At 42.7% G+C, this 14,905-nt stretch overlaps 1 protein-coding gene across 1 annotated transcript; it reads left to right on the top strand.

The window, feature by feature from the left end:
* The first annotated feature begins 8,381 nt into the window (after positions 1-8,381).
* LOC133890626 (calcium/calmodulin-dependent serine/threonine-protein kinase 1-like) lies at positions 8,382-14,284 on the top strand. Its single transcript, XM_062331091.1, has 11 exons — positions 8,382-9,670; positions 11,275-11,405; positions 11,913-11,954; positions 12,060-12,168; positions 12,395-12,473; positions 12,573-12,869; positions 12,958-13,070; positions 13,220-13,327; positions 13,405-13,467; positions 13,555-13,722; positions 13,806-14,284. Exons 1-11 carry the CDS (start codon positions 9,152-9,154, stop codon positions 13,941-13,943), a joined length of 1,767 nt encoding a protein of 588 aa, XP_062187075.1. The 5' UTR covers positions 8,382-9,151; the 3' UTR covers positions 13,944-14,284.
* The last annotated feature ends 621 nt before the right edge of the window (positions 14,285-14,905 follow it).

Here is a 14,905-nt window from a genome sequence, read left to right as displayed (position 1 = left end):
CCATCATCATTACAGAACATGATCCGAAGCAAGGACGTCTCCTTCTTCTGCATCATGCGGTTCACAACAAGTGCAGTTTTTCCACCCTGCAGATTCCCTTCATGGCCTGTTCGGCTCACTGCTCGTGAGATACAAACCTTTGCAGGGAGATCCAGGGCAACAACATGCACATCAGCATGCATGGTGCTGCCAAGCTTCACAAAATCAGCGCCGCTGTTCTCGTCCCAAGTTGCAGCGGTCAATGAGAACGCTCTTGCCTTCCTTCAAAGCGTCCGCTGCAGCCTGCAACACTGCATTTTTGTCCCAGCTTTGCCGTTTCCAATTGTATCCTGGACAACAGTAAGCACCCACAGAGAGTTTTGTCAGTCTGTGCTGAACTGTTGTGCTGGTTGGCGAACAACGTTGGGAGTAAAATTGCGCAGACAAATTACAATCGAAGTCATTTTGAAAACAGTATGCTATTAGCGTTCTGAGACTCTGTGCTTCCGTGTGTGATTGTCGATCATTTCATCCTCGTATTACTAATTGGATATCATTCTTATCATTTCATGTAAATAGAGTATTATAAAATAACTTATTTTTTCACCATATAACCTAGGGCTAAAAATAATTTTAAGAATTAGTACATCATATAAGAAGAATATTAGTAATTTTTTCTAGAATTTTGGAAATTTATTTGAGATACTAACAATTGTTAGAAGTTATAAAGTAATATTTTTTGGAGAATTTTAGTTTAAATTATACAAGTGATTTTTGTTGAATCCAATTAAAATAGGTTACATATGAATTATGAAACATATACGAGAAGTTATAAGAATTTTTAAGTAACAGAAGGCTACCATTTTAAAGAAGAGTGGAAGGGAAATTGAACTCGCTGAGGTTACTGTTCATAAGAGGCAAGTGATGGTGCACAACCCATATTCGGCACATGACAGGTGATTTTCGACACTTCATATGTCGAATATGGTGCACAATATCATATTCGGTATATAATATGTCGAATATAGGTTAGTTTCACCTTTTTGGGTACATGTTGTATTGAAAATAGATTTCCGATAAATGAGATATCGAATAAGCATGTTAAATTTATAAATACGGTAATATATTATCTATTTCGGTAAATACGGATATATATGTTGTTTATTTTTGAATTTTTGCTACATCTTATCTGATCAACACAAGATCTTTCTATTTAGTCGTCAATTTGCGAGGAAGGACTTATTTGGTTCACGTCTAAATTTACCACGTTTAAGATTAGTTACGTTATTGATTTTTGATAGCCGTTTGGTTGATTGTCGTAACTGTGACAAGCTATATTTTATTAGTCTCTGGTCCGTATGTTATAAACTCAGTTTTTTACTAACCTTACCATATTTATAGCTAAGAATGTTTTAGTCATACTTTTTATAGCAAGTCATACTTAACTTTAAACGTAACAAAACTTAGATGCGAACAAAAACAGACCCAAAGTTTTAATAACAGATGAGGTGCCGGTGGCACCATCCATCCCTGCTACCAGCTTGGTCCGGCCAAACCACCAGGATACATACATTTGTGCAGGTGAGAGGCGGTGAGTGAGGTTGGGATCAAGATAATCCCATTTGGCCCCGGCGCCATAGTGACAGCCAGGCTACCGGCCGGCTTGCCGGCGCCGGCGCCCGGCCGGCAGTTGGTCAAAAAGGTTAAGAAGATTGGTTTCTGCCCATGCTGCAGACATAAATAATGCGGAGAAGATGACAGGAGGAACTGGAAAGTTTGTATGCTTCAGACGTAAGCTTTTGGAGTTGATGGTGGCATGACATGGATGCAACAGTGATAATAAACTCGTGACCTCACACTGCAAATCTGTGGGGCTCAATCTGCAAGGACCTGAAAAGTGATTTTGGCCATTTCTTGGCAGAAATTGACCTAATGCACTTGCTTAACGGTGCAACAAACAAAGCCATTCAAGAGAGAGGAACTAACATGTGATGAGCTTATTGTCATATGGTTCTTGGCAGTATGGTAGTGAGTTGTAGGATGTGTAGGACTTGTTGGGAGAATTGAACAGAGCTTCTTGATCACTTGGTGGGTCCCCAATGCAAGTTCATATGAGCTGTACCACTACCGTCCTCCTGTACTGCTGTATAAGGATATGCGTAGTCGCGTACATGCTCATTACAATGGACAACTAATGCCTGTTTCTCTGATGAAGTATCTGAACAGCCTGACAGAAAGATTTTTTTAGCAGCACAGAACTACAAGTTGATTGGTAGGTCTGAACTGGGATTTAATACCTAGCCATGCTTGCATTACTTAATCTACCCTAGCCATGCTTGCATTACTTAATCTACATGTTAGCCCGTTGATAGTATTTGATGCTGCAGTGTCAAGATTGTTATTATCTGTTCAACGCATTTTGGTAGTATAGCAGCGTAGCGACATTGATTGAAACCCTATATACGCATATGTCTAAGACCAACTATGAAATTATATAATCAACTACTCTTTGTCACTGGACTCGATTGATGAAGTTGCAAATAGTCTTGCATGTCCATGGATTTTTTATCACTACTTGAAGGTTTAGAAAAGAGATAAATTTGCTATAGTCTAGTGCCTGAGTTTTAATTTGTTATCTTATAGGTAGTACCATTTATTTTAGCCTTACTGAATTTGCTTGGAGATGATTTGTTTGTAATCGGATCGGATACGGATGTATATAGTTGATTGTATATCATATCTCATATTTTTTATCGAAATCGGAGCCGAACACGGATGATGTCGGATGGAGAAACAGATGCGAATAGTCTCGGTCACGAATGCGGATTGATACAGATCGAATATGTGATGAGTCAGATGCAGATAACGTCATTCACGAATATTTCTTCGGATACTGAGTAAAAATAACAACCATATATATATATATATATATATATATATATATATATATATATATATATATATATATATTGCATATGTTATGATTGTTCTACCATTCTATGTGTCCAAAACTCAACTATATTAGAGGTCTAACAAGCAAAGCAGCAATATGCTCCTATAGAAAGAGATATGTTAGAGCGAAATCGAAGAAGATAGAAGTGTCTAATATGTTGGCTGAAGTTTCTATTAATTATGACATACAAACCTGTAGATCTCGTCTAGAGCTACAATTTTCATATAAACATTATCTCCATTCGACTCCATATGAAAAAATTACAAACTCCAAAAAATATGTTCATATAGTAGTCAGTTAGTCTTTAGATATATGTTGTCGAGGGTTAGTCCCTCACAATAATTTCAGGGTGTACCAGTCGATGCGCTCGTGAACAATGTTTGTGATGTTCGTGTGTTTATGATGAACTCAAGAACACAGGGGTTATCTAAATTCAGGACTTCCGAAGGATAACAGCCCTACGTCCTGTATATTTTGTTATCAGTGTCTATAAACTGGTTACAGATAACTCCCTTATGCTAGACCTGTTCTCCTCTTTATATACAAGAGAGGGAGAACTTACAAATAGGCCCACAAGCAGTCGATCCATCCTCATCTAAACTTCCACCGTTAGGCTATTATAATGGGCAGCGCATGTGCCCTTTTGCCCTGATCAAGCTGTCGAGCCTGTCCTATCTGTTGGATACCTCCATACTTACCTCACACCGGTCAGCTGGTCTGCCATGTCCCATCAACGGTCTCACGCACACGCCTATGAAGCAGCCTGACACTCCTGCGTGCCCATCCCATAGTGTTTAATACTACGGGACAGCATGGCACCCCTGTGTCGGCCACGACCTGTCCACTGGGGAGGAGTGCCTAAGGAAGGAGAAATATTTGAGTGAAAAGAATTTAATGAGAATGGACTGGTTTGGTGAGTACATGTCCTTCGCTGGTCACAGGATCTCCTTAAGCGGTAAGGATCCTAGTCGTGAAGGCGCGGACTGGTAGCGTGGTGGGATCCTGGTCCAGAAAAAATCTTCTGTCAACTAGTATTGGCTGGTGTAGGCCCTCAGAACAGGGATCCCCTATTCTATACACCGATAGTAGCCCCCGAGCTCCCCCACGGATGTGGTGGTCTGAGCGGTTTGCCATGTGGTCGCGGGTGGACCTGGTCATGGCAGGCCCATAAAACCGCATCCCAAGGGGAGGTTTTAAACATCCAGAGAGAGAAACATCGTGAGAGAGACACATTGATTTCCGCCGGACCTGGGGGAATTACAACCCCTGAAGCACAGTCTTTCGAATTTCAAGACGATTGAGCTCTGCACGATAGTTGGGATATCGCGCTAGCCCTATAAATTGGGAAGGCAAAGCTTACCCACGAAGCCCTTCACCATCCCCCACAGCCTACAAGCCCTTGCGCTCATATCCCATCATCTTCATCTCCACACGTGTCCCTGTAGCCACCTCTGCCACCCTCAAATGGCGCCGCACACTGGTAAAAAGTCAGATTTTCCCAAGTTCAGATGCATTGCGGTGAAGCTAAAGTAGATGTACGACAATCATCTACTCCCTCGCCGCATTTCTTTGGGGTATCGCTTGGGGGAGGACGTGCTTACTCCCTGTGAGGGGGAGATCGTGATGTTTGTCTCTTTCTTTTTGGCCGGCCTCGTGCCATCCTTTTTCGAACTCTTTATCATTGTCATCTTCTTCTACAGCATCTGTCATCTCCACCTCAATCCCAATTCTATCATCATGCTGAGCATCTTTGTTCACATGTGCGAAAACTTTATCAGGGTTGAGCTATGTATTGATCTCTTTAGGTATTTTTACACGGCCAAGTTGCAGACCGGGCCAACCACCGAGAGCTATAGATTTCGCCTTTGCGATGGCATTGTGGGCTCCTACCTTGAGACCTGATCAAGGTGCTGAGCCCGTCCCATCTAGTGGACACCTCCATGCTTACCTCACTCCGATCAGTCGGTTTGCCCTATCCCATCAACAATCTCGCACGCGCGCCTATGAAGCAGCCTAACATGCCTACACTCTTGTCCCGTAGCGTTTAATGCTACGAGACGGGGCATGTCACTCTTGCGCCGGTCACAACCTATCCGTTGGGGAGGAGTGCCTAGAGAATGAGAAATAATAAGAATAGATTGGTTTGGTGAGTATCTGTCCTACGATCAGCGAAGGCTGGTCATGGGATCTCCTTAAGCGGTAAGGATCCTAGTCGCGAAGGCACGGACTGGTCGCACGGTGGGACTCTGGTCCGAAAAAAATCTTCTATCAACTAGTATTGGCTGGTGTGGACCCTTAGAATGGGGGACCCCTATTCTATACACCGACATATCCAATTTTATTCAGATATCCGATGGATACTTGGCTCCCTATATTCAAATCCGATACAATTATCCGACTCTGACTTTGATATCCGAAATACTATCTGAACCTCTTTGGACGGACGGGAAATATCTAACCTGTTTTCACCTCTAACTTATTCTTTGAATAAAAAATTATGCATTAGATGACTTATGGTCTAAAATGAATGGTTTGCTGAAAGAATTGGGGTAGTTTTCTACTTCTAGGATGGCATATGCTTTGTGCAAGAACCGCTAGCAGTTAGTTTTGCTGGTGTAATGCAACATGCTTGCTTCCGGTTTGGACTATCTAACCACTGTTTTGTCTACTATAAAAAAAGAAAACAAAAACAGAGGCTGCCACACAGGTGATGGCAGGTACTGAAATGGTTGCAATCAAAGTAGGAGCTTATGTGTAATCCAGAAGGATTGCATGGCTCAGCTGCAAAGGGGATTTCTTGCAATGGCATGAAAGTACCCCTGGTTCATGTTAGCCCACCCATGTTCCTCAATCTTTATTATATCCTTCCACAACTCCTTTGTTTTTTTACTTTGCTTTCTTCAAGTGTTTGCTTCTCTTGCAAGTCCTTGCTAGAAAATACTATACATCACTTACGACAATCTTGAGATATATACATGAAAGCAAAATGATAGCAAATGCAAATCCCCTGCTGTCCTGTTCAAAGAAAAATGATGGAGAAACTGAAGAGATGTGAAGCATCATAGCAAGGTTTCCAAAAGGCTTTAGAAACAATACTCCATATTCCAAGGTTCAACGGTAGCAACAAACTTCAATGAGTAGAAATATATGCTCACTCTTTTGGGGGCGAGATGATTGATGCATTAAACTCAAGTTAGTACCAGAGCTCACAAAATCATGATTTCTAGACCTGCATAAACAACTTGGAATCGGAGCTCACATCCATGGAGAAGCCAACTGCAAAGCATTATTTTATTACGGAATTTGGGCAGACCACATCTTGGACCGTGCCAAATCCATATCTTAAGATCAGTTGGACCACGGATCCATGTAGTCGGACCATATTTTTCATGAACTTGCGTACATAGATTCTAGCATACTACTAAGCAAGTATATATGCCTATCGTTTTGATAGTTGCTCTCTTTATTCCTCAACTGAATTGTCCCCCATAATCTGCCTTTTTCAGTCGGCAATTCACAAGTGGACATCAAGAAAGTTCAGGAAAATTGATGATGCAATTGCCCAAGCAGATAGTGGGTGATGAAAGCAATGCTGTTGGTTATATATTCTCTCATTGCTTGTTTAAAACAAGGAGGGGGGCCTATTTGTTTGGCTTATCTGGGATTTGGTGAATGTGAAGGCCACAGTGCCCCATGCCACCAAGGGCAACAAGCACTAGCTTCTCACTTGTTTCAGTTACCCATGAAACCTCCATGATTTCTAGTGCTTGATCAGATGTACAGTTAATAAATTATACAGTACTTGTACTAGTTGTTGAGCAAAAGAAAATTTACGAAAATGTCAGGTAGTAGTGTGAGACTTTGAATGTCAAGGACTAATGATGTTGGATGGACCCAAACTTGAAATTAAGCAGGTGGCAACCCTAGTCCCAACATGCATATAATACTGACTCCAACCTCTTGTTTATTTAAGTGTGCAGTAGAGAGGACAATGCAATTGGACAATTTCATTGAACCTGCCTGTTCCTTCTTTTTGTTTGGAGGTGAAGCAGCCTCAATCATCCCAATGTGGAGGCACTGCTTCAATCAAGTTCGAGAGAATGTACTAGTAGCACACTGGTACCAGGGTTTTGTGTGTAAGTCTGTACAAACAAAGGGAATTATATTCTGGAGCATGTGTGGGGAAAATTCTGCTCACTGTATTTTTTTTCTGCCTTCTCTTTTAGAAGTAAAGATTGATTATGACATCTAACGACAGGAAGCAACTCTCTCTTTTTTTCTGGATACAAGCAATTGAACCCGTAGCTCCCTCCACGGTTTTTGTTTCTATAAGGTGATTACGATTTCTTACCCGTCCTAATGTTGAGCATCAAATTTATAATTAGATAGTTCTAAAGAGTGTTCCATAATCCACAAAACTTGAATTTCCGACCTCTCGATACGGAATAAATCCTTAGATTGTTATCTCAAATTTTTGATTTGGAAGTTGACACACATTCCTCACATGTATTTCTTAAATTTTTTACATCCCTCGAAAATGAAGGGTCACAACTTTGGCTCAAATATTGCACTGCACAAATATAGATGTAGATGACTTGAAAGTGAAGGGTTTCACAACTTTAACACAAATATTGCACTGCGCAAAAATAATATTAACGTCTAACTGCCACGAAGATGCTCACGGAGCATCACCGAAAGTTACTACTTATATCCTGCAGCGATGGTCCATAACTGCATGCAAAGCAAACTACACAGGAGTACCAATGTAACAGAACTTGGTTTTAATCGATCTGACATCTGAAGAAATTTATACAAATCTTCCATCTTACCTGCGTCGTTAGCAGATTCTATAACAACCAGTAAAAAGATGGCAGCTCTTCCAGTTAAAACTGACGAAAGATTACAGTGACAGGAGGCCAATAGGCCGATCAGATCTGGAGAACGAATCAGAGAGATCCCAAATCCATGACTTCAAGTCAACTTGCTTCGGTATGGCGATGAATCGGAACACGGAAAGGTGAGGGGTACCAGCTTACTCACCAAGCAGCATTGATGCCTCCATTACCCCCCCCCCCCCCCCCGGCTCAATTCTTTAGGAGGAGCTCACAAGGAGTCAAGGACAGCCTGTGCTTGTGGCCAAAAGGGGGAGATGCTACAGTGACAGTGAGACAACACCACAAATTCTCACCCTGTGCATTTCTGTAACAGGCAACAGAAGATAAAAACCATCATTTGCAGTTTTTGGTATGTTTTTGAAATGAAGTAGTGAATAGTTTCCCAGCTGATTACACCATCTGTGTCTGGCATTGTTTGGGATAGCGTGATTTCATGGCAATGTTAGAGGAACTGTAATGATTTCCGGGGAATTCAGGTAAATAATTTCAATTTGGATGTTGCAGCTTGTAGCAGGTTGATAGTTTTCAACTTGGGTGACCTGTATATTGTGCGACAGTAGTTCTTCCTCGGTCTTGGTGAGGTGATGACAAAGGCAAGAACAAAACAAGCGTCACAATGGCAGTGTTGTGCTGTGCCACTCCAATCCCACCTCTCCATCCCCCCTCACCAAAGCACAGCACAGGGCTAGAAAAGAAAAAGGAGAAGACCAAAAGAAAGGGAAAAACTTGAAAAAAGAAAAGAGCTCAAAAGAAAGCAACCAGGCAGGCCTCCTCCTCCCCTTTTCTCCCCTCCCAATTCACACAAGATTCACTCACCAGTTGATTCTTTAGTGCCCACCCTCATTCCCCTCTCTGATCCAAGCCTTTCACTCAAAGCTTCCAGCTTTTCCAATTGTTTGGTCACTTCAAGAATCAAGGAATATGTTCTTGCTCTTTCGGCGATAGTCTGATCCATCCATCTGTCCAGGCCTCTCTCTTTCCCTGGCATTTTGCTGTGCCTGGGCTCTGTGCGTGGTCACTGCAAGGAAAGGATTTTGGGCTGTTTTTTCTGTTCTCGGGATCCAAATTTTGGGCAAGATCTTCGGTTGAAGGTTCCTTTCTTTCCTGTTATTGGCTCCTGTTGTTCCCTCCAAGTCCTAGGCAAGAATTTGGAGGCCATGAGGGTCCCTTGCGATCGATTCTGGTTGATTTCTCGGGCTGTTGGATTTAAGATGCCTATTTGACCCACCTCTGCTTCGCTTGAGAAATTTCGCGCATTTTTGCGAAATTTGCTTCAAAAAATTCGGGGTTGTTGAGCTAGAGACTCCTGTTCTTGATCCGGTCCATGGGTCTCTGCCATGGCAAGCCGACGCAAATCCCGGAGCCCAAGGCGGAAGAGGATCCTCATGTAGCCTCCGGTGCCGGGAACGGCGCCTCCTCGCCGTCGCCGGCGCCCGCGGCGAAGCCGGGCACGCCGAAGCAGCCCAAGTTCCCGTTCTACCTGCCGAGCCCGCTCCCGCCATCGAGCTATAAGGGCTCGCCGGCGAACTCGAGCGTGGCGTCCACGCCGGCGCGCGGCGGGTTCAAGCGGCCGTTCCAGCCGCCGTCGCCGGCAAAGCACATCCGCGCGCTCCTGGCGCGGCGGCACGGCTCGGTGAAGCCCAACGAGGCGTCCATCCCCGAGGGTGGCGAGCCAGAGCTGGGCCTGGACAAGAGCTTCGGCTTCTCGAAGCATTTTTTCGCCAAGTACGAGCTCGGCGAAGAGGTCGGCCGCGGCCACTTTGGCTACACCTGCTCCGCCAAGGCCAAGAAGGGCGAGCACAAGGGCCAGGACGTCGCCGTCAAGGTCATCCCCAAGGCCAAGGTTCGACACCCACACCCACACCCACATACGAACCATCTCTCTCATCTTCTTGCCATTGCCAATGTCCCGTTCTTGAGCTGTTTGCATCATTTGGTCCTTGAAGAACGTCTCTGCAGTTTACTGTCTTTCCTGTTGTTTCCGTTCAGTTGCATTATCTGCGTGGTTGGATTCCAGCATGCCTACACCATGCTTCTCTGCTCAGTTTTGTCGTCAAGATCCAGTCTTTTTAATTCATCTGCGGTTCTCTGTGTGTTGACCAAGACTTGCATTTTGATTCTGCATTCTTTCAGTTATGTTCAGTTGCTATGCTTGTGTTCTTGGATCCTAGCCTGGGTTTTGTCGCGCTGCTTGCACGCAGTAGAATTAGGAAGTTACCAAAGTTGCATATGCGCTATCACCAATTTGGTAGAACGTTGCTAATCGAGCACGTTAAGTGAGTGATTAGAGGAAAGGGGACACCTTTAGGCACCCTTGGGTTTCTTTTAGCTCCCGGGGTGCTCGTGATTGCTGGTGGGAGGGTGAACTCGTCTCGCCGGTACGGCATTCATGTGATGGCTCCATCACATTGGAAGAGCCTCCTCCATTCGGATGTGGACTGCCTCCTGCATTTATTGGCTTCATGTCATGCTCATGGTGGCATCGGCTGCCGAGGCCTGATGCTACCATCTTTTTTCCTCACGTTTCATCGGCAGGTGGATGAAACACATGATCCCCTTGGATAGATCTGCAGGTCAAAAGGGTGCAGAGCTATTGAATCACAGTTCGAAACTTAAATTCTGTGGAAGAGTTCACTCATTATGCGCCTCCGTTCTATTATATGAGGGATCATTTAATTGAGACCCTGTAGAGGTTCAGCACCCCCGGCCAGCCCAGTGCTTTTATGAGCAAAGCTGGCAATCCTCCTGTTGCATATGCAATGCAGTAATATCCCACCCGCAGCTACTCACATTCCATGTTCTTGTGTTGTTTCTCAATCATAGGATGGCAGCAACACCGGTTTCTTGGTTCATTCTTCCTAGAAAATGAGCTGAACATTCATTGATATGGAAGCAAGTGAAGTCAAATGACATTGCAAAGATCGCAGTTTTTCTTTATGGATTTTGAGTGCAGATTTTGATATTCCGTCGAAAATTGTTTGCATACTAATTTATTCTTTCTGTGCTATTTGTGTCTGTCTTGCAGGCATTTATGCCAGCAAGAGGCATTTTATTTCTTGGTACCTATAATTGATCACTTATTGTCTGTCCAGTGTACTATTGTAATAATATTGAGCTGAACAGCATTGCTTGTTGGATAGGTTGCCTAGCTATCATAATTTGTGCTTTGAGTCTTTGGGATCTGTGTATTTATTGTTTTTTGGTTGACCCTTTTTGCTGTCATCGTTGAAGAGGACCTTTTTTCTTTGTCTGATAGTCGCATTCTGTAACTAGGAATACATTTGATTAAACGTACCAAAATGATTTTTTTCAAAGTATGAGCATACTTTGTATGCAGTTACAGTTGGATTATTTGCTTACTTGATAGATGTTTTCTGTAAACTAGTTGAATTCCATATTTAAGCTTAAGCTGTTCATCATTCTCACCCAGTAAAAGTCTTCTGTCAGATGACAACTGCTATTGCAATTGAAGATGTGAGAAGAGAAGTGAGAATATTGAGTTCTCTGTCAGGCCACAACAACCTAGTGCAGTTCTATGATGCTTTTGAGGATGAAGATAATGTGTATATAGTTATGGAGTAAGTTCGCATTTATTTATACAGAATGCTCTTTGATCTCCTGTCTTCATATATTGTTTCATTGCATGAGGTTATCGTTCTTATATATACTAGAAGGTTCAGACTTAGAAGACATGTCCTGCAATGGAATGGTTGGCCTTATTCCAATTGGTCCATTAGCATCGTGCAGAGCTTCTGCAATGAGAAGTCCATGAAATTATACATGATAATCCACGTATTTATTCAAATAATTTTATATGCTTTTGTGTCTGCAGGGATTCATCCATTAATCCAACAACCTATTCCTTAACCAAACTACTTTACCCATGATTGCTCAAATTTTGATTTAATGCTTAATCTTGATAACGGCATCTTCATTTCATGAAGGTTCCAGCTTTTCAGGACCTGAGCTCATCTATATAATTTAGTTTACTATTTAAGATTAAAGACTAATAAAATTGTGCTCATATGCAATTCCCATTACTTGATCATCTTTGCTTATTATAGTTGTTTCTTTTTCTGTTTCAGATTATGCAAAGGAGGCGAACTGCTGGATAGGATATTGGCGAGGTGCCTACAGAGCCATAATACATGCCAACATTAAAATGACTTCGAATAATTCTAATGATTTATTCTGCTACGGTTCTGATTATAAATGACTTTCTTTTTTTACAGAGGTGGAAAGTATTCCGAAGAGGATGCAAAGGTCATTATGGTACAAATTTTGAGTGTTGTATCATTTTGCCATCTTCAAGGCGTTGTTCATCGTGATCTGAAACCAGAGGTAGGTTTCTGGCCTGACAAATGGTCTTGATATTCACTATTATTGACCAAGAATTTTACTAGTGTCAAGATCCTGAAACTGAACCAAGACTGCCACTGGATAGCAATCTATTCTGACGTTGTTTATGTAGTCTTTTTAATTGTGATACAAAGTACTATTGTTTAGTCAATGCAGTTCGTTTTCTCTCCTGTATGATGATACATGTATTTGTTCATTCTTTTCCCAGAATTTTCTTTTCACCTCAAAGGACGAAAACTCTCCCTTGAAGGTCATAGATTTTGGCTTGTCCGACTTTGTGAAACCAGGTTGGTCTTATGGAGTCCATTAGGATCCATGTATACTATTTATCCTTGCTACATTAAATCTAACTGCAGTGGTCATAATGCCATCATTATATTCTGCAGATGAAAGACTCAATGACATTGTCGGAAGTGCTTACTATGTTGCTCCGGAGGTGCTCCATAGATCTTATGGCGCCGAGGCAGATATGTGGAGCATTGGAGTAATTGTCTACATCTTGCTTTGTGGGAGCCGGCCTTTCTGGGCGCGCACGGAGTCAGGAATCTTTCGAGCTGTATTGAAGGCAGAGCCAAGTTTTGATGAGGCTCCATGGCCCACTCTCACTGCCGAAGCTAAAGACTTTGTAAAAAGGCTTCTTAATAAGGATTACCGCAAGAGAATGACTGCTGCACAAGCTCTCAGTAAGCACCAGATTTGTTCTTCATTGTTGCACACTGTTATCCTGCTGCTAAGATGCTAACTGTTTACTGAAATAAATGATAACTCCAGGTCATCCGTGGATCCGTAATGCTCAGCAAGTGAAGGTTCCTTTAGATATGATAATCTATAAGCTTATGAGAGCTTACATCAGTTCGTCTTCACTGCGGAAGTCTGCTTTGAGGGTATGCATTTAAGCAAACTTTAAAAAAGATGTTTAGGATTCTTATGTTGGTTTGTAGATGAATGTTCTCTTTGCATACCTTGAACTGATAGCAATAGCATACACAGCTTAGTAAATTGGGTTTGCTGAGTATCTCTATGCATTTTTCAGGCCCTAGCCAAGACATTGACAACAAATCAACTCTTTTATGTAAGGGGGCAGTTTGAATTGTTGGGTCCAAACAAGAATGGTTATATCTCCTTGCAAAATTTGAAATCGGTTAGTAATTATTTTTACCTTTGCACTTCACTATATTTTTTACCATGCAATTGCTGAAATGCAAATGGAACATACAGGCGTTGGTGAAAAATTCCACCGATGCGATGAAGGACTCTAGGGTTGTTGATTTTGTAAACACGGTAAGCCACCTCCACACTGTCTTGTATTCTATTAGTGCTGGTGCGATATAAACCTAAAGCACTTACCTGCGCTTGTCATGGTACTAGGTGTGCACACTTCAGTACAGAAAATTGGATTTTGAAGAGTTTGCTGCTTCTGCCATCAGCGTTTATCAGATGGAAGCTTTGGATACCTGGGAACAGCACGCTAGGCGTGCATACGAACTGTTTGATAAGGAAGGCAACCGACCTATTGTTATCGAAGAACTTGCATCGGTATGATTTTGGCTGTACAGTTAACTATTAATGCATGATTAGTGATTATTGAACATCACTTATCTGATTCTTTCGTATATCAGGAACTCGGACTTGGCCCATCAGTGCCTCTCCACGTTGTTCTCCAAGATTGGATCAGACACGCTGACGGGAAGCTCAGTTTCCTCGGATTCATAAAACTTTTGCATGGGGTTTCTTCACGCTCGATCCCAAAAACCTGATATAAATCATTATTTGCATCCATCAACCGAGGAGATAACAGATAACTGATCACTAAGCTAATCTCTGGCTGGTGTGTTTGTGTGTTTCTGTTCGAGGTGGCTGGAGGATGACTGCCTGAAACCAAACAAAACGAACAGAAGTGTTTGATAGTCTTGTGTAAGAGGTAAAAAGCTCATGTTTGATAGTCTTATGCCTAATACTTCCGCCCCTTGCCACGTGGATTGATGTTGTACTGAGCTGTGTAGACGAGTGTACAGATGAGGATAGGAAAAAAGAATATGGAAGGGCTAAAGATTTGAGACTGCTGTTTGCCAATGTCAATGCCTGCATTTTAGCTGTAGCTTTCCTTTGTCTCGGTTATATAAGATATTAACGTCCCAGTCTCCCCTCACCTCCTGGTGTTCATGTCACGGCCGGCCCTGACCACAGATTCAGATTGCGCTGTGTTGTATTGATTCCTCTGTACTTGTTGCAATGGCTTTCCTGCAGCCTTGTGGCTGGCAGTTGCAGTATCTCTCGAGTTGCCCAGCCCGGTTAATGATGAGGAAGCAACATCGTCTTGCAGCCATCCAAGCATTTGCATACCTGCATAACTCAGACGTTACTGCAGCTATCGAAGCATTTGCATATCTGCAAAGGTGAAAAGATAATTCAGACAGAATTTAAGATGCCCTAGAAAAAAGAAAGGAAAAAAGGCAATTGTTTCTGCAGAGTATGCAGCCTTGTTGAAAACGTCTCACAAGTCACAACGCATTGACCTGTTACTGCTCTACTGCGCATGCAATGCAACAGCAACACTGTAATGTATTCTTATTACTTCTCGCTGTTCATGGCGATATCGCAGGCACAGTGTCCTTGCTCTTGGTGCGGTGTGTACAGGTACAACGCTGCCAATACTGCGCTGTCGCCGTCGGGCATGGCATCGGAGCTCTGGACCTGGACGGTCGTACGGCGGAGCAAG

This window comes from Phragmites australis, chromosome 14, assembly GCF_958298935.1.
Source record: "Phragmites australis chromosome 14, lpPhrAust1.1, whole genome shotgun sequence".
Taxonomy (NCBI): domain Eukaryota; kingdom Viridiplantae; phylum Streptophyta; class Magnoliopsida; order Poales; family Poaceae; genus Phragmites; species Phragmites australis.
Note: the sequence above shows the minus strand (reverse complement) of the source record. Positions and strands in the feature narration are given on the sequence as shown.